The sequence below is a fragment of the Aulonocara sp. 'chitande type north' Nkhata Bay genome, linkage group LG3 (genome assembly GCF_057382095.1).
Source record: "Aulonocara sp. 'chitande type north' Nkhata Bay isolate Kocher_YH1m ecotype deep benthic linkage group LG3, A_spYH_male_GT1.1, whole genome shotgun sequence".
NCBI lineage: Eukaryota > Metazoa > Chordata > Actinopteri > Cichliformes > Cichlidae > Aulonocara > Aulonocara sp. 'chitande type north' Nkhata Bay.
This window is the reverse complement of record NC_141346.1, coordinates 10,403,474-10,421,559: the sequence shown is the minus strand read 5'-3', so window position 1 is coordinate 10,421,559 and position 18,086 is coordinate 10,403,474. Positions and strand designations below refer to the sequence as shown.

At 43.8% G+C, this 18,086-nt stretch overlaps 1 protein-coding gene across 1 annotated transcript; it reads left to right on the top strand.

Moving 5' to 3' along the window:
• The first annotated feature begins 1,482 nt into the window (after positions 1–1,482).
• Positions 1,483–15,718, top strand: LOC147333912 (sodium/hydrogen exchanger 9B2-like). The gene is made up of 14 exons (XM_086287314.1): positions 1,483–1,554; positions 4,496–4,594; positions 5,529–5,631; positions 5,778–5,948; positions 10,550–10,692; positions 10,775–10,902; positions 12,091–12,172; positions 12,862–12,955; positions 13,036–13,142; positions 13,226–13,375; positions 13,511–13,619; positions 13,810–13,946; positions 14,422–14,596; positions 14,717–15,718. The coding sequence occupies exons 1-14, from the start codon at positions 1,483–1,485 to the stop codon at positions 14,803–14,805; spliced, it is 1,659 nt and encodes a 552-aa protein (XP_086143440.1). The 3' UTR covers positions 14,806–15,718.
• The last annotated feature ends 2,368 nt before the right edge of the window (positions 15,719–18,086 follow it).

Genomic DNA, 18,086 nt, shown 5'->3' with positions numbered 1-18,086 from the left:
AGTGGAAATGGAGAGTAGTTGGACTATACTGTTTTACTTTTGCTTATGCACAATTAATGAAGCAGTGTGTTGATCAAGTACTGAGGCCAACTATTTATTTTACTTGAAATGCCAATTTTCACATTTTTAAGAGAAAAAACTGCATATTTATATATATGCATATATTGTTTATATATATTATTTAAAAAAATAATTTCTATTAGAAATAAGTTAAAGTTTGCCTGATATGTCTTACTCCTGCATCACTGTATTTCCAGGTAAAACTGCACATTGTATGTAACTTTGCTTTTCTGAAGGCTTCAGTTATTAGTCATGCAGTAGATTAAGAGATTACAGTAAGGGTGGCGTTAAAGATGAAAGATTTCCAAGTGTAAGCTTTTTCTAATCTGCTAAATCTGGTAATCTATAGTGAGGATTATCAGCATGTTGACAATAACAATCATCAGCTGGCATTAAAACCTTTGAAGAAGTCACTCCGGGTACTTCTTGAGTTTGGACTTCTTTTCAGGTTCTTGGAGAAGTTTCACTGTTTATCCATCCAAGAGGTTTGTTCAGGTCTAAAAGCTGGTGGAGACTCTCAGGTATTTACTCGTTGTTGGAGAGTCACCTTGCAGAGGGTTCAACCCTATAATCATGAGAATCATTTGGGGTCACAGGGGCCAAGGTGGGAATCAAGGCGTGGGTCACTGAAGTGAATTTCTTATGAGTCGCTGATCGCTCTACAGTCATGTGAGGCATTGAGGCATTAGGAGCACATTGGCTAAGGTGTGAGTGGAGATTAAATTGGATGAGAAGGGATCTCAGGACAGCATTAAGTGGAATTTCTGGTGAAGCAGAGGTGGTGCGTTCACTGTCCACCGCAGTCTTGGGATAGCCTGTCTGCCTGCAAAAAGCTGATGTCAGATGGAGGCGGTGCACAAATGGAGGCCTGTATGTGGACCGACTAGTGTGTGCGTCACTCTTGCTTGTACTGCTGTTGGTCCATTCATCAACCGCAGAGAAGAGCGAAAGGGTTGCAGCGGGCAGATTTGATTGGTAACAACAATGAAAAGTGTCCGTGATTAAAGGTGTTGGTGGGACTAAAGTGCACCTACTTACATGATTACAGGGCGGCTCTGCGAGTCTCTGGACCGCCTGCAATGTGTCCATGAGCCTTTAGAACTGAAATATCCTCTCAGATGAAATGTGGAACATCTTTATTAAAATTTTAAAAAGGTGAATGAAACAAGGATTTAGATGAGGATTTTCTGAATGGTCACACAAAGTAAACTGACACCGTCCATTAAGACGTTTTAAAAAGTTTATTTGGGTGCTCATTTTGTTCATGATTTCCATGACATTTTCACTATTCTTACTTGAATAGACTGATTGGACTTCAATGGCATTTAGCATTAAGGACTTTGTTAGTTTGAAATCAGACTTATTTGAAATATTTAAATGTGGCTCCTCACATATATGAGAAGAAATGCGTGATTGTTTCAGATGATGGATGAAGAGGCCACCAAGCGTTACCTTCGGGTGAGCGACGTTGGGCTGCAGCAGGAACAGGCTGAGGTACCACCGACTGTTCACATCACACAAAACATCCACCTATTAAAACCACACACGTGGAGTCACGTGGCCTACAACTTTATCTTTCCTTCTATTTCTGCTCTGACATGGTAAAGAAAACACAACTGCTCCAGCCATCAAAATAGCCCAGTACGTGTGACCAGTTTGTCATCCAAGACTGGAGATGGTCACTTTAAAGTCTGTTTGAGATAACAAACTGACAGGGTGCTTGTTCTGTACCTGTGAAATCTCTCCCACACCACTGGCAGCTTGAACAGGTGATGTAAGGCAGGATGGATCCACGCTCTGACCCTGCCTGAATGTTGCAACAGAAACTGAGACTCATCAGACCAGGAAATGTTTGTCCAACCGTCTACTGTCCAATTTTGATGAGTCTGTGAATTGTAGCTTTAGTTCTTAGCTCTCTGGAGTGCACCCAGTGCAGACTTCTGTTGACTGTTAGCTTCAAAGTTCAACACGCTGTGCATTCAGAGGCGCTCTTCTGCATGCCTTTGATCTAGCGTTGCCTTCTTGTTAGCTTGAAGCAGTCTGACCTCTGACATCACTGAGGCATTTTCATCCAGAGACTTGAAGACCATTGGATGTTTTCAGATGATTCTCTGTAAACCTTAGAGTTGGCTGTGTGGGAAAAATCCCAACAGATCAGCAGTTTATGAAATACTCTGATAACCAAAGTCTCTTTGAGTTTCAGCAGGTCATCTTGAGTCGTCACCAGTGACTTGCTGATGTAATATTTGCATTCATGAGCAGTTGAACAACTGAATAACTGGCACAAGTTTCCTGACTGACAGTAAAACAAGTGAGTGAGAATAAGGACCAGAGAGACCTGCCTGAGCTGTTGTAGCCTCAAAGCCAGACTTAACTATTAACTATGAATATGGGAATGCAGAGGCCAAAAACCAACAGCGACTCAAAGCAGAGCTAATAAATGACAAGGAGTCATTGACCTGGAACTTGAAATGCTGACGGGCTGATGATCAGATGGATACCTCTGTTCAAGAAAAGAGGGCAGAGGATCTAAGACTATTGATAGTAAATCATAAACCATGTCTGCCATATATGCACTAAACAAACAAACACAATGTGTGACACTTGAAATACAATAGGTTGACAACACTTTGTGTAAAGCAGGATTTCTTACATATTTCATAGTTTTAATGCAGCGTGTTGATATTTCACTCCTCCACCGTCCACCTCCAGTTGGCCCTTGGCGCTTCAGTAAAGGTCATTTTAACCATGTAAAGTGAATGAAGGCCGGAGCAGTAATGCTATCACATGTCACAGTGGACCAATGTATGGCAACGACAGATCATAAAACAATTAACAGATTTAGAGGTACAGATAAGCTGCTATTTGGTCATAAAAAGTTGTTAAGTTCATGAAATTGGATCACCAAACATTAAACACCCGTGTACTTGTTCGGTTATTCTTAGAAACAAAGTCAGCTTTACGTGCATGGCTGTCTGTCACATTTAAGCTGTAAATCACCCATGTGGCTGCAGAGTGTTTAGAAATCATCAAAGTTCTTCTGAAAACATAAAAGGTTGGATACATCAACTGGAAACCAGCGGACTTTAGACATTAGTGAGGGTCCAGAGCCATAAAATGTCGAATGTTGACATTTTTCATGATCTGTATGTGTGTGTGAGAGGTGGACAGTGTATCTGCTCGTTTAGTGACTGATGGGATAAAACAATAACTGTTTGTCTAGTAAACAGACAAACAGGAGGAAAACAAACAGGAATAGGTGTGCGTTCCTCTTTGACATGTGCTCACTCAGTCTCACGGTGGAGGTGTGGCCTTCCACAGGTTAGTGGGGCAAATGGGCAGACCAACAACAACCAATACCAGCACACCATAATGAACACACCCCAGTTTCTTGGCTGCGTTATCTGACTTTTAGGAGGTATGTCAGTAAGGAAGCCATCACATGACCCAATCAGAGATTACACCACACAACTACGTCACAATATTCAATAAAGGTTTTTGACCTTGGTAGTCATACGATATAGTAATGAAAAAAATAATCACTGACAAGTTTTTGCAGCACGAGTCCAATTAATGTACTTGGTTCACAGCAGTTTGGTGCCTCTGCAGACGTTGTACTAACCTGCAGGAATGAGGTGGCTGGCCTTGTACTAGTCAGACTTTTAAAGCATGACTTTACTCAAAAACTGCGAAAGTAACTTTGTGGTATTTGGTTTATAGGTGATATATATGTTGCAGGAAGCCTAAACTGGATAAGTGGTTTAAATAATGCATGGATTTTTAAGATGTAATACAGAAGAGAGTTGACCCCATATGTTATGAGCTTGTTGGCACCTTCTGATCCTCCAAAGATGAGGCTTGTTATATATCTAAAGGGTGACCATAAATTTTTCCATCAGGGCTTTCCAGCTTTGAAATGACCAGCCTGAGGAGATAAGGCTCACAGAAGTATTGGTGTTTTGCTGTGATTGAATCCTTTATGATCTTTTACTGCCTTTGATTGTCTTTTTGAAATCAGCTTTCAATTATTTTACAGTGCTCTCTGTTTTTGGTGGTTCTTCCATACCAGTTTTATTTCTCTTTACTTTTTTTTTTTGGTTTTCCTATTTCTTTCTGTTCATCTCATCACTTAAATGTTATAATAAAATTATTACTATTTTTAAAAAGATCTCTGAACACGAACAAAGTCCTGCATCAGCAGTCTTTTGCCAACTTTTAAAGAAAATCTAGGAAGTATTGAGCAAAACATAAAGAGCAAACAGAGTAACTTCTAGGGCCTTAGTAATTCGCCAACCATTGAAATTCACCTGCTTCAAGAGGTTTGGCTGAAGAGGACAAAGGACAAAACCCTACAGCCCATGTCTTTAAACCCATTCTATCTCTCTCTCTCTCTCTCTCTCTCTCACTTTTGTACACATGCACGTTTCTGGTAAAGGTAGGGAGTAAAGTTCAGGCTGGTCAAGAGGACAGAGAGATCACCGTCCTGCCCCGGAGGAAGGCGGAGGAGCCGGAGGAGCCGGACGACACGACCACGGTGAGTGTGATTCACCTCTGAGCTCTGAGAAAGGCCGTCTATTTATAGAAACCATATGCAAGTGTTGGGGCTCTGTAATTTTTAAGGTTTAGACTGAATGTAGGTGGACAGATGAGAACTGCAGCTAACCTCTGGGCAGTGGGCTCTACATGTGAAAATATGTGTAAAACACTTTGGAGTCAGAGTGAAGGAGACCAGCATGCATACAACGAAAAAAAAAAAAAGACCAAGAATTGTTGTTATTAAGGCAGTTTCTACCCATTTATTGGGAATTTTCCTTTCCAAATGTTAGAACATAAGAATTCCAAGGACAAAATTCATATAAGACACTTAATTTGAAGGGTAACACCTTATAGTTACTGAATCTGTGCTCTTTTAGCAACTACAGATGGATCGAATGCAACCTCACTCTAATGAAACCTCAGCAACCTGGTTGTAGTTGAGGGTTTAAAGTTCTCATGAATATTAATGATAGTAAAGTTTGTGGTTTAGGCGTTGTGTCCTGTAAGTGCTCAGTCACACAAGTGTAGAGACTGGTTGGCGATGTCCTAGAAACAGTCCGTTGCTAGGGAAAAATGAAAATTCACCATCTGGTTGCTGGAGTTTGCTGGCAGACACTGTTTAACTTATTGCTGAAGACTCAGTAGGTCACTGCGCTGACCGAGAGAAAGGCCGGTATAAAAATGGAAATGAAAAAATGTATATTTCCCAAACAGCTGGTCAGTGGTTGCTAGCTGTCTCTAGGTGAAATAAGTTGCAAGTTGTAGGTTGCAGCAAAAATGAAAACGTTTTTCTTGAAAGACAAATGTTCTACATTTGGCAATAGTTCAGACAAGCTGGCGTCTTCTATGCAAACTACTGGTGTCTGCAGCAATCTGTTGCTGTGACCAAATGAATGATGAATATCAGAAACTGAAAAACATCTAATGAACAGATGAAGACGCCATCATCTGACTCTTCCTGCTGCGCGTCCTGTATCAGTCTGAAGGACAGATGTCCTCGACCTCGGGGAATCATCAACCTGCTCATCACCAAAGGTAACGAACACTCATGATGCCTGTGTGTTTGTATAAGGTAACATCCTCAACTATGTGTCTTCATTAAATACTCTACCTGACCAGCAGCACTGTGTAAATGTGTCCTGTCACACTGAATCTTAATGGGATGTCACATCTGCTTGCAGTGTGTTTGTTTGCTCTGCTGTTCGGAGTCGTCTGGACCATCACGGGAAAAGAGTGTTTACCTGGAGGGAACCTGTTCGGCATCATCATCCTCTTCATCTGTTCCGTGCTGGGAGGGAAGCTGGTGGGAATGATCCAACTGCCCACACTGCCCCCCTTCCCTCCACTGCTTGGTACAGCCCAATCACTCATTCCTTTTATAGTTTAAGCAAGTAGAGCTGGGCGATATGAGATTTTTTCATATCACGATATGTTTTTTTCATTTCAGGCGATAACGATATACAGTATATCACGATATAAGCCAAATAACTATATTTGTAAGATTTAAATGTGCCGTTGCTCACAAGTAAAATGTGAAATAATCAGCAGCTTGTTTTGATTTAAATATTTATTTCCCATAATAAGTTCAACAGGGCAGATGTACTTAAAATGAGGCTTCAGTTTCAGATAAATAAAGGCAAATATTACAAACTACACAAAAGGTAGCTGCTAAAGCATTTAAGTTTCAAAATAGAACTCCTTGAATCGCTACCTTATCATGGTGGAGGGGTTTGTGTGTCCCAGGGATCCCAGGGGCTATGTTGTCTGGGGGCTTTGCCCCCTGGTAGGGTCTCCCATTGGTCCTGGGTGAGGGACCAGACAAAGAGCGATTCAGAAGACCCTTATGAAAAGATTATCGAGGGAACAGTTTACCCTGCCCGGGATAGGGTTACCGGGGCCCCGCCCTGGATCCAGGCCCGGGGAGGGTGCCCGAGGGCGAGCGTCTGGTGGCCGGGCCTTAGTCCATGGGGCCCGGCCGGGCACAGCCCGAAGAGGAGACATGGGCCCATCCTCCCGCAGGCCCACCACCCGCAGGAGGCGCCATAGGGGTCGGGTGCATTGTGTGCCGGGTGGCGGCCAGGAGTGGAGGCCCTGGTGGACTGACCCCCGGCTGCCAAGGCTGGCAATAGGGACATGGAATGTCACCTCTCTGGTGGGGAAGGAGCCTGAGTTAGTGCGTGAGGTTGAGAGATACCGGCTAGAAGGTGCTCCACCTGGAGACTCTGTTGTCCTGCTGGGAGACTTCAATGCTCACGTGGGTAACGACAGCGAGACCTGGAGGGGCGTGATTGGGAGGAACGGCCTCCCTGAACTGATCCCGAGCAGTGCTTTGTTATTGGACTTCTGTGCTAATCACAATTTGGCCATAACGAACACCCTGTTCGAACATAAGAGTGTCCATAAGTGCACGTGGCACCAGGACGCTCTAGGCCGTAGGTCGATGATCAATCTTGTAATCGTATCACCAGACCTGCGACCATATGTTCTGGACACTCCGGTAAAGAGAGGGGCTGAGCTGTCAACTGATCACCACCTGGTGGTGAGTTGGATCAGGTGGCGGGGGAGGACGCTGGACAGACCTGGTGCACCTAAACGCGTAGTGAGGGTGTGCTGGGAACGTCTAACAGAGGCCCCAGTCTGCGAGATCTTCAACGCACACCTCCGGCAGACCTTCAACAGCATTCTGAGGGAGACTGGGGACATTGAGTCCGAATGGACCATGTTCAGCGTCTCCATTGCCGAAGCTGCTGCATTGAGCTGCGGCCGCAAGGTGGTTGGTGCCTGCCGCGGTGGTAATCCCCGAACCAAATGGTGGACACCAGAGGTGAAGGGAGCCACCAGGCTGAAGAAGGAGTCCTATCGGGCTTGGTTAGCCTGTGGGACTCCGGAGGCAGCCGACAGGTATCGACAGGCCAAGCGGAATGCGGCTCGGGCAGTGGCTGAAGCAAAAATTCGGGTGTGGGAGGCCATGGAAAAAGACTTTCGGACTGCCTCAAAGAGATTCTGGCAAACCATCAGGCGTCTCAGGAGGGGAAAGCGGTGCTCTACCTGCACTGTGTATAGTGCTGGCGGAGCGCTGCTGACGTCGACTGAGAAAATTGCCAGGCGGTGGAAGGAATACTTCGAGGACCTCCTTAATCCCACTGACACGTCTTCCGAGGAGGAAGCAGAGTCTGGGGATGAGGGGAATGACCCGCCAATTTCCGGGGGCGAGGTCACTGAGACAGTTAAACAACTCCTTGGTGGCAGAGCCCCTGGTGTTGATTAGGTCCGCCCCGAGTTCCTGAAGGCTCTGGACGTTGTAGGGCTGTCCTGGTTGACACGCCTCTGCAATGTTCAGGGGCAGTACCTGTGGACTGGCAGACCGGGGTGGTGGTCCCCATCTTTAAGAAGTAGGACCGGAGGGTGTGTCCCAACTACAGGGGGATCACACTCCTCAGCCTCCCTGGGAAAGTCTATGCCAGGGTGCTGGAAAGGAGAGTTCGTCCGCTAGTCGAACCTCGGATACAGGAGGAACAATGCGGTTTTCGTCCTGGTCGCGGAACACTGGACCAGCTCTTTATCCTCTCCAGGATACTTGAGGGTGCATGGGAGTTTGCCCAACCAGTCTACATGTGTTTTGTGGACTTGGAGAAGGCATTCGACCGTGTCCCTCGGGGTGTCCTGTGGGAGGTGTTGCGGGAGTATGGGGTGTCTGGCCCATTGCTACGGGCCATTCGATCCCTATACAACCGTTGCAAGAGCTTGGTTCGCATTGCCGGCAATAAGTCGGACTCGTTCCCGGTGGGTGATGGGCTCCGCCAGGGCTGCCCTTTGTCTCTGGTTCTGTTCATAATTTTTATGGACAGGATTTCTAGGCGCAGCCAAGTGGCGGAGGGCTTTCGCTTTGGTGGCCTCAGAATCTCATCTCTGATATTTGCGGATGATGTGGTTCTGTTGGCTTCATCGGGTGAGGGCCTCCAGCTCGCACTGGAACGGTTCGCAGCCGAGTGTGAAGCAGTGGGAATGAGGATCAGCACCTCCAAATCTGAGGCCATGGTTCTCAGCCGGAAAAGGGTGGAGTGCCCACTCCGGGACGGGGATGAGTTCCTGCCCCAAGTAGAGGAGTTCAAGTATCTCGGGATCTTGTTCGTGAGTGATGGGAGAAGGGAGCCGGAGATCGACAGACGGATTGGGGTTGCAGCTGCAGTAATGCGGACGCTGCACCGGTCCGTTGTGGTGAAGAGGGAGCTGAGTGTAAAAGCGAAGCTCTCAATTTACCGGTCGATCTACGTCCCTACCCTCACCTATGGCCACGAGCTGTGGGTAGTGACCGAAAGAACGAGATCGCGGATAAAAGCGGCAGAAATGAGCTTCCTCCGAAGGGTGGCTGGCCTCTCCCTTAGAGATAGGGTGAGAAGTTCGGCCACCTGCGGGAGGGGCTCAGAGTAGAGCAGCTGCTGCTCCACATCGAAAGGAGCCAGCTGAGGTGGTTCGGGCATCTGACAAGGATGCCCCCTGGGCGCCTCCTGGGTGAGGTGTTCCAGGCATGTCCCACTGGGAGGAGGCCCTGGGGCAGACCCAGGACACGCTGGAGAGATTATATATCTCGGCTGGCCTGGGAACGCCTTGGTGTTCCCCTGGATAAGCTGGAGGAGGAATGCTTTACAAACATTCAGAGATGGACTTACACACTTGCTTTACTTCTCTCGGGGATAACTTTGTCGGAGATGAAATGCCGGGTTGCTAGCGAAGCTCCACATGCTATCCAGACCAGGTCCCGCATGCCACAGCCGCTCTATCACGTGATGCATACTGCTCCGATGTGCTAACGTTCTGAGGTGAGTTACGCGTGTTGCAAGTTTTGTGAGGTGCTTTCGTGATATTTAATGGATCGGATTACATTTTTTATTTTTCTCCGATATCCGATCCAGTAATTTAGGTCAGTATCGGACCGATACCGATACGTAATATCGGATCGGTCCATCTCTAGTCGGCACACTCATTTCCTCCATTACCCGGCCGCTGGCTGCTTTCCAAACAAATACACATGTGCGGCTTGGCACTTGAGCTGTACGTAACAAGTTAGGTGACGTGACGCTGCGGCTGTGATTGGTTCGGCTCTGCGCTGCTTAATTTGAATTGGCTATTCATTTTTTATAAGAGAGGAAGAGAGAGAGAGATGAGGTCTATCGCAATAGTTTCATTTTTCTATCGGGAAAAGTTATTTCACAATACATATCGTTATCGTTTATCGCCCAGCTCTAGTTTATAAAATCTGTGTTAAGAGCCTCTGATGTAGATCTTCCCAGCAGCTATGCTTGTGTGTCTGTGATGTGCTGCAATATGCAGCATAAACAGTAGAGGGTGGTTTGTGCTCTCTCTTGGAGTTCATCCATTCTCCTTGAGTCAATTAAAAGAGAAAATGGTGACATTAGAAGTAAGCAAAAATGCAAAGGTGGAAACACTGGACCAATCACTGCTTTGAGGAGACGTAGGTCCATTTGATGATGATTTAATAAGACAGTGATTAGGTAGAACTTTATAATACAGCATATGGCTGTAATTCCCCTGGAATTAAATTGATTCTCTGTGTGTTTTATCTGAAATTTTATCTTGGCCATTTGAATAGTGATACACACCAACATAATAAGAAATCAAAAAGGCAAAGCGAATCCCCTTAATAATAAAGCCTGCATCTCTAAAAGTACAGCATAGTGTAAATTACTTAAATATTGATACACTACTTAAAATTACTGTAATTATTTTTTTAATTCCAGTAAAACACGAATTGTTACCCCTTTATTATAACATACTGTATTTTCCAGGAAGCATTTGTAGATAAAAAGAATTTAATTGTAATTTCAGATGCATGTTGAATCATTGTATTTTGCTAGCACAGATTATGTTAGCTGGGGTACTTACAGGTGTGGCAACCATGTAAAAACCTGTGTATGTGTGTGCGTGCGTGTAGGTATGCTGCTGGCAGGTCTGCTATTGCGTAATGTTCCTTACATAACGGACGCCATCTTCATCGACACTCACTGGTCTGCAGCTCTGAGGAACATCGCCTTGTCCATCATCCTGACCAGGGCTGGTCTGGGCCTCAACCCTGAGGTACGTGTACATTTAAATATCAGTCTAAGTTAAGTTGCACACAAAATCAAATGCAGTCTCTTAACTCTGTGTTTGCATGCAGGCTTTAAGTCGACTGAAAGCAGTGTGCGTACGTGTTGCAGTTGGACCCTGTATGGTGGAAGCCTGCATTGTTGCTGTGGTTTCTCACTTCCTGCTGGGTCTGCCATGGGTTTGGGGTTTCATACTGGGGTAAAGTGCACACACACACACACACACACACACACACACACACACACACACACACACACACATAGGGATGGGTACCGGTATCCGGTGCCATGATGGCACCGGTTCTGACATAAACGGTAGTAACCAGACCGAAAAGCAGCGCACATTTCGGTGCTTTTTTTTCCTGACCTGTGATACACTTTGAATTCTAGCCAATCATTTTACGTTTCCGAGGATAGTGGGCGGGCCCAGGTACGTAGGTTCTTTTAGAGCAGAGCTACAGATTAAAAATGCCCAAGGCGAAGCGGTCAAAAGTCTGGCTGTACTTCACAGCAAAATATACAAACTCAGCAGCCTGCAACAAGTGCTTTAAGCTGATACTGTGATACTGTCAAAGGAGGTAACACCTCAAATCCGATGAAACACCTGGCGATGCATAGCGTTTTTTTTTTAAAAGCCGAGAAATGCGCCGTATTTGATAGCTTGCTGTGAGACCTCACACCGAGCACATCTACTGTGGGTATGGTGCCTGTTATTGGACCCGGAGTTAGCAACATCCCCCAAAAACACAAACAGGAGAGTCCTGGCCCCTAGCCCTGCCAGTGTAGCAGAAATGATGAGGATGATGATGCAGCAGCATCCGTTCTTCTTTGTGTGAGTAGCTTCATGTTGTTCGTGTGTAATTTACGTTGAGTAGGCTAACCACGTTATTACATTAATGCATGTAAGGTGAACTAGCAAACATCATCATAGCTACATGCGGCTGTCTTCTTGTTTGATGGCAGATACTCCCTTCACCCTGGCCAAAAAGGCTAAAATGACCAAAGAAAAAGTGGAAAACCGCTAAACATGAGAAGTTTTTGGATAAAGTTTGTATTTATTCCATTGTTTAAGCACTGCTTCCAGCCAAGAGTGATACCATATATGCACTATAGCTGCAGAAAAGGCTAACATTGTTATCTTTTTACAAAAAAAACAGCTGAACATGAGAGGTTTTTGAATTTTGTGTTCTCTATTATTTAAGCACCGGTTTGAGCACCGTTTAAGCACCAGCACTGTTTCAAAAGTACCGGTTTGGCACCGGTATCGGATAAAACCTAAACGATACCCATCCCTAGACACACACACAGAGCCATTTCTTTCTGTATGACTAGATTCAAAGTAAGTAAAGCGACACTCATTGTGCCTGTGATATTTGTGTTTGTGCAGTTTTGTACTGGCTGCCGTTTCTCCAGCAGTTGTTGTTCCTTCAATGCTGCTTCTGCAGAGAGAAGGATATGGAGTGGAGAAGGTAAATTATCACCCGTTACTATCATCACTACATTTGACTGATGAAAGGTTCATCCTGCCACAAGGGGCAGCGTATGGGTGGAAAAACAGATGAGCCTGAGATGAATCTATAGACATGACACATCATCTGTGTAGGCTTATGCAGAGCAAGTATAAAATAAAAATAACAGCAGAACCACCTGCAGGACTGTAAATATTACATAACAATTGACACCATTAATAAAATCAATATAGGGGCCTCTAGAGATCCTCGAGCTCCATCAACACATTCTCAGTGATTGCTAAGCTTCCTAATCATGCTCTACCCCCTTTACAAGAACCCACAGTGACCTCTAGGAGACCCACAGTGGTCCTTAATACCTCATACAAAGTCACTAAAGCCAGCTTAAGCAACACTTGAAACTTTGATAGGATACTGATTAAGTAGCAATACTCTTCTAAAAGCGTTGTACACCTTATTGGTTTTCACAACAACCCCAATACCTATAATACACCACTAGAATCCCTTCAGCTATTTCTCAAAGCGTTTAATCACTTCAAGTCTATTTAAAGGAAGGGAAAGCATCACCAAAAAGATCTAGGGCTCCTCCAGTAAAGCTCCTCAAACCCAAGAGCTTCCATGGGAGTCAAGAAAGATCAAGTCTTCTGCTCTAATATGAATCTTTAATGTCACTGTGTGTTGTTCTTCAGGGAATCCCCACCCTCCTGATGGCTGCTGGAAGCTTTGATGATATTCTCGCCATAACAGGATTCTCTACTTGTTTGGGAATCGCCTTCTCTACAGGTCAGACAAAATGTTTCTGTCCTGTGCTGTTCAGTTCGTTCTTTTCTAGTCTACATGGTCTCGTTGTGTTTGTCCTGCAGGTTCTACATGGATGAACATACTGAAGGGTCTGCTGGAGGTGGTGGGAGGCATCGTAGCTGGTATGATCCTGGGCATGTTCTTGTACTGCTTCCCCAGCAATGACCAGGTCTGACATTTTTTTATTAATAAGATTTTTCCTTTTTTAATTGTTCATAAAATGTGTCTTTAATATCTTCTGTCTGATCGCAGGAGGATCTGGTATTGAGGAGGACCCTCATGTTGCTGGGTCTGTCCACATTTTCAGTCTTCTTCAGTCATGTTATAGGTTTTGCTGGAGCTGGAGGTCTCTGTACACTGGTGCTGGCTTTCCTGGCTGCACTGGGCTGGAAGACTGAAAAGGTATCATATATCAGGATCACTTTAACCTGCATCCTGCCCCTTGGATTTTGTCATGTTTACCCTAAACCAACCTGTCTTTTAATGGCTGGCACCATGGAATGTGGTTAATCCAGGTATCTCTAACTTCACAATCAGGCACCAGTAGCAGAAATGGTGGGTCGGTCATGGGATGTATTTCAGCCACTTCTCTTCGGTCTGATTGGAGCTGAGATCACGATTAAAGCACTCAGCCCAAGTACTGTGGGTAAGAACATTATGCTACCAGTATATTTCAGTTAGACTTTGCTCCATTTGTGTCTAGATTTTGTTCTCAGTTACTAGGAGCCCAGTGGGCCCAGTAATCAAAGAGCTTTAACCTGCAGAGCAAAACATTTCACTGCTTGAGGAAATTTAAGATACTGGTTTCCTCTTTGTTGTTGTGTCTATGCCCTTAGGTCTGGGTATGGCCTGCATTCTTATTGGTCTGGTGATCCGTCTACTTGTCACCTTCCTGTTGGTTCATTACGGAGGATTCAACTTAAAAGAGAAGCTCTTCATTTCTGTGGCCTGGCTGCCTAAAGCTACTGTGCAGGTCTGTGAGTGTGTAATCCTGATATTAGACTGCTAGAAGATATTCATTTTTCAAGAATAATGTGCCCGACTTTATTAAACCAGAACTAGAAGCACCTCAGACTTATCCGGAAACTTCTGCATAAAGCCTCTAAACACTCCTAAAATGCCACTGGTGGTCAAAACAGCTACTAAGATATCATATAGATTTTTCTTTGTAACCACTGAAATCATTAGATTGTAATGGTGTTGATTAGCTACCTACATGGCTCCTGAATTCTCTTTATTGACTTCGAAAACCTAAATTACTACAATAACCACGCAAAGAAGTTCTAGTTCGCCATTAGTTATGATCTAAAGGCCTTTAGATCTAGATGACTAAGAACTAAAAAAGTACCGTTGTTTCCCTTAAAACCACCTCTGTGATCTTAACAATAAACTCCTTCATTGTTAATCTGCACTTCTCCTGAGCAGTTATTTATGTCTGTATGTGCTAGGCTGCCATTGGCTCCAAGGCATTGGACATGGCGAGGGAGGAAGGGGACGAGGCCTTAATTAAGTTTGGTTTGGACGTGCTAACATTAGCGGTGTTAGCCATCTTGACCACAGCTCCAGTTGGTGCACTGGGTATCGGACTGGCAGGACCACGTCTCCTGGCCCGGCAGGTCAAAGGTCAGCAGGCATACACATCTGCACACTGTGTAGTGGCTTACATCACTGAACAGTGTCAGATGTAGTCATATGTAAACAACATATGTCTTTTCTTCCCCTTTCTAAAAATCCCGACCTCAGCAGAAGAGACGGAAGGTGGAGCTACACCATCTTACCGCAACGGGGTTGTTCAAGAAAAAGACAACGGGACTCTCGAGAGCAAGCTATGAAGCATCTGAGTGGAAAAACTGACTATACAAAACTGTATATACAATATATATATATATATGTCCACACATTATGTAAATCATAAACAGAATTTAGCTGCGGTTCATTTATATAAACTGGCTGTCAATATCTTCTATTTTCTCATATGCTCAGGTTAGAAACTGTAAATGTGCAAATGTTTGTGTAGTGTACTATACTGATATTTATGCATTTTGGTAAAGTGCAATGATTGATTTTACATTACACTCAGATTATGTTATCAGCTCATTAGCAGTGACAGAATCTATATTATGAATTAATTTCTGGCTAGCTAGTGTTAACATAAAGCGTATTTGCCACACCAGGTTTCATTTTCTTACTTCATTTTTAATTTTCTTCTGTTTGTCTGTTGCATAAGTGAAGTACAGCTGAGGTCATTCATCATATGGGGACTGGCAGATAGTTTAGCTAGCATGCTAATCTGATGTGTTGGAGTTTAGATATGGTGGAGTAACAAAGGCAGACTTGATGCTGGAGGTCAGGTCTTTAAACTGACATCACATTCTTTCTGGTGTCAGGTTTGGTTATAAGAAGCTAAAATGTTCATTTTTACTGTTTTGTGTGCTTAAAACATGGTTATTTACAAGAGTAATTAATGGCAGTAACAGATAGCTTCATTAAACAGCTTCAAATGTGCAAGTGACTAATCTTAACTGGGTGGGTAATCTATTGTCTAATGACATTTTCAAAGATATATTAATATATTCTTAGATAATACTCATACAAAATAATCTGAATGTTTATCTTTGAGACACACTTCATTACACGCACGGCTGCCAGCCTGGAAGCTTGTATCAGTAATCGTGTAATCATTAAGCATGCTGTAATTGTGTGATGTCCTATTGATCAGCTGTAATTTACATGTGCAGCTTTAATTCAAAGCTCAATAAATATTTATCAATAAAGTTAGAATATTAAAAAAGGTTTCTCTTTTGTATGCATCAAGACTACATGCTATTTACTTAAGTTATGGCAGCTAGAACCACACAATACAGTCTTAATTGGTAACTAAGGTTTTAGGTTCTGCTGGGATGACATGACGAAGCTATGACACACGTATCTGAACTGTTTATGAGCTCACATGGCCACATTCACCACAGATGTCAGTGTGTCATGATTCTTAGGGCACAGTTATCTACAGTACCAGCCTGCACCATGGATCCATGCTTGATCTGATGTGTTTGATTGTCACACTTTGTGTCTGGCCAGTGAGTTGAGCATTTACCATTTCTCCTTCACTCTGTGGTTCAACTGATCCAAGTGATTCCACCTAAGATTACGTTGGTGATTGTGAAGGTAAGATCTCCTGATGCTTTTCCTCTCAGCTGGATGTGTGTTTTGGATTTTCTACTGAAAAACTAATGATAGTCCCATGATTGGTATCAAGTTGGCCCTAAATATGAAAAACATGACATGTACTTTAGTTTCTTACTCAAATCCTTGTCCACCAGCTGCTGCCTGAACACACTGAAATTTAATGGATGTGGAATGAGCCTTTTAACAACCACCAAGTTTCAAGCAACTCATCTAGAGCTGGAGTTTTATTTTAACTGTGTAAATGGGCCTAACCCTAATGAGGGATTCATGGCAGCATTGTGTTTCTTTGCAAAAGTATTTGGTTAAAAGAGTGAAGAATTCTAAGTATATAGCCAGCTGTGTGTAGTCAAAAAGCCCACACCCATACAAACCCAGTGATAAAAGTATCCATTGCTTTAATGCAGATTGTTTCATTTGGTTGTTTGCTTTTTGAGTAGATGTTGTGAACAGGAAACGAGCAAAAGCCGAGTTAATGCTAAGAAAACAAGCATACTGCAAATTGTGAAAAACAAGTGTGGTGTGGATATGATTAAAATGCAATAATGCCACCTAGAGGAATTTCAACGTAGGAAATATAAACGGTAAATGGCCTGTATTTGTACAGCACTTTACTTAGTCCCTAAGGACCCCAAAGCGCTTTACACATTCAGTCACACACACATTCACACACTGGTGATGGCAAGCTACGTTGCAGCCACAGCTGCTCTGGGGCGCACTGACAGAGGCGATTTTCAAACAAACCGACTAGAAGATGAAAATACACAGAGGCAGTCTGGTTTCAGTATTAAGATACCTTTAAGATATTCGCTTTTTTCCTTAAACAATTTCAGCATGGATCACAATAAAAGATGAGTGTGGGAGGGCCATCCTATAGTAGAGTCCCAAATTACGCAAAACAGCCTAATATTGAGCTGGACTAACAGCGAGGACCATTAGAGGAAAATCACATTGTTATGTTCATTTTGATCAATGTTGTCATTGTTGCACTTACACTTGTAAACCTTGCCTTAAACTGCATGTTTAGATATTCTTCTGTTCCTCCCCTACACATCGAAGCAATTGGCTATAGTGTTAAACTGCAGGCACACTCCAATCTAAAGGTTCTGGTTGTCTTCTCTGTAAAGGATGATCACTCTTAGCCATAGTGAACCATTAAAGTTGAGCCATATAAAGGGTGAGAGGAGATGACCCTTTGTGATCAGCAGGATGTCACACACACACACACACACATGCTCGCACATGCATAAACACGCACACACACATACACACGCACACATGCTCGCACACAGTGCTTTAACTGTTATGACACACCATTTATGGTTTTACAATGGGGGGTTGTTTCATTTCAACCAGCGGGGCTGCAAGCGCAGACCCAACATTTATGTACCAAAGAAGCAAAAAAAACAAAAAATAAAATAATACCCTAAAATTTTACACCCAAGTTGCTGTTCAGCAAAAGCAGTGTGGAAGAGGACTCCACCACCAGAGATGTCCCGTGGGTACTGGCTTATCCTCGGTCACTGCAATAAAAAACAAACAAGCAAACGTAGCAAAAACAAGAACCACTAAAATCTCTACTCCAGCAAATCAGTCACTCCGCAAACAGGGCGTCAAATAAGCCATTACACCGCATACGGCCACATTTTTTAATATTTCTGTTATATATTCGTGGGGGGTCTCATGTAATATTGGTACCAAACCATTATCACACAGCTACAACTAATGGGTTTTAGCCCACACATACTAGTAGCATGTGAAACCAACCCTGGGACATGCAGATAAACACTGTGTGTCTCCAAACTTGCAGTGTTGGTCTTAGATATCATTTTCAAATATCTCAAGTTAGATTCAGAACCATCCTGAGTCTCATAACAAACACAAAGAGACATGTGTGTTTCCTGCTTCTGCTCGTCAACTTCTGCTCGTG

Excerpts from the sequence above, each read along its gene's own strand:
- LOC147333912 (XM_086287314.1), top strand. The coding sequence starts at position 1,483 with ATGATGGATGAAGAGGCCACCAAGCGTTACCTTCGGGTGAGCGACGTT. Across the intron at positions 5,632-5,777 it reads CAACCTGCTCATCACCAAAG|TGTGTTTGTTTGCTCTGCTG; the intron begins GTAACGAACACT and ends ATCTGCTTGCAG. Across the intron at positions 13,947-14,421 it reads TGCCTAAAGCTACTGTGCAG|GCTGCCATTGGCTCCAAGGC; the intron begins GTCTGTGAGTGT and ends TGTATGTGCTAG.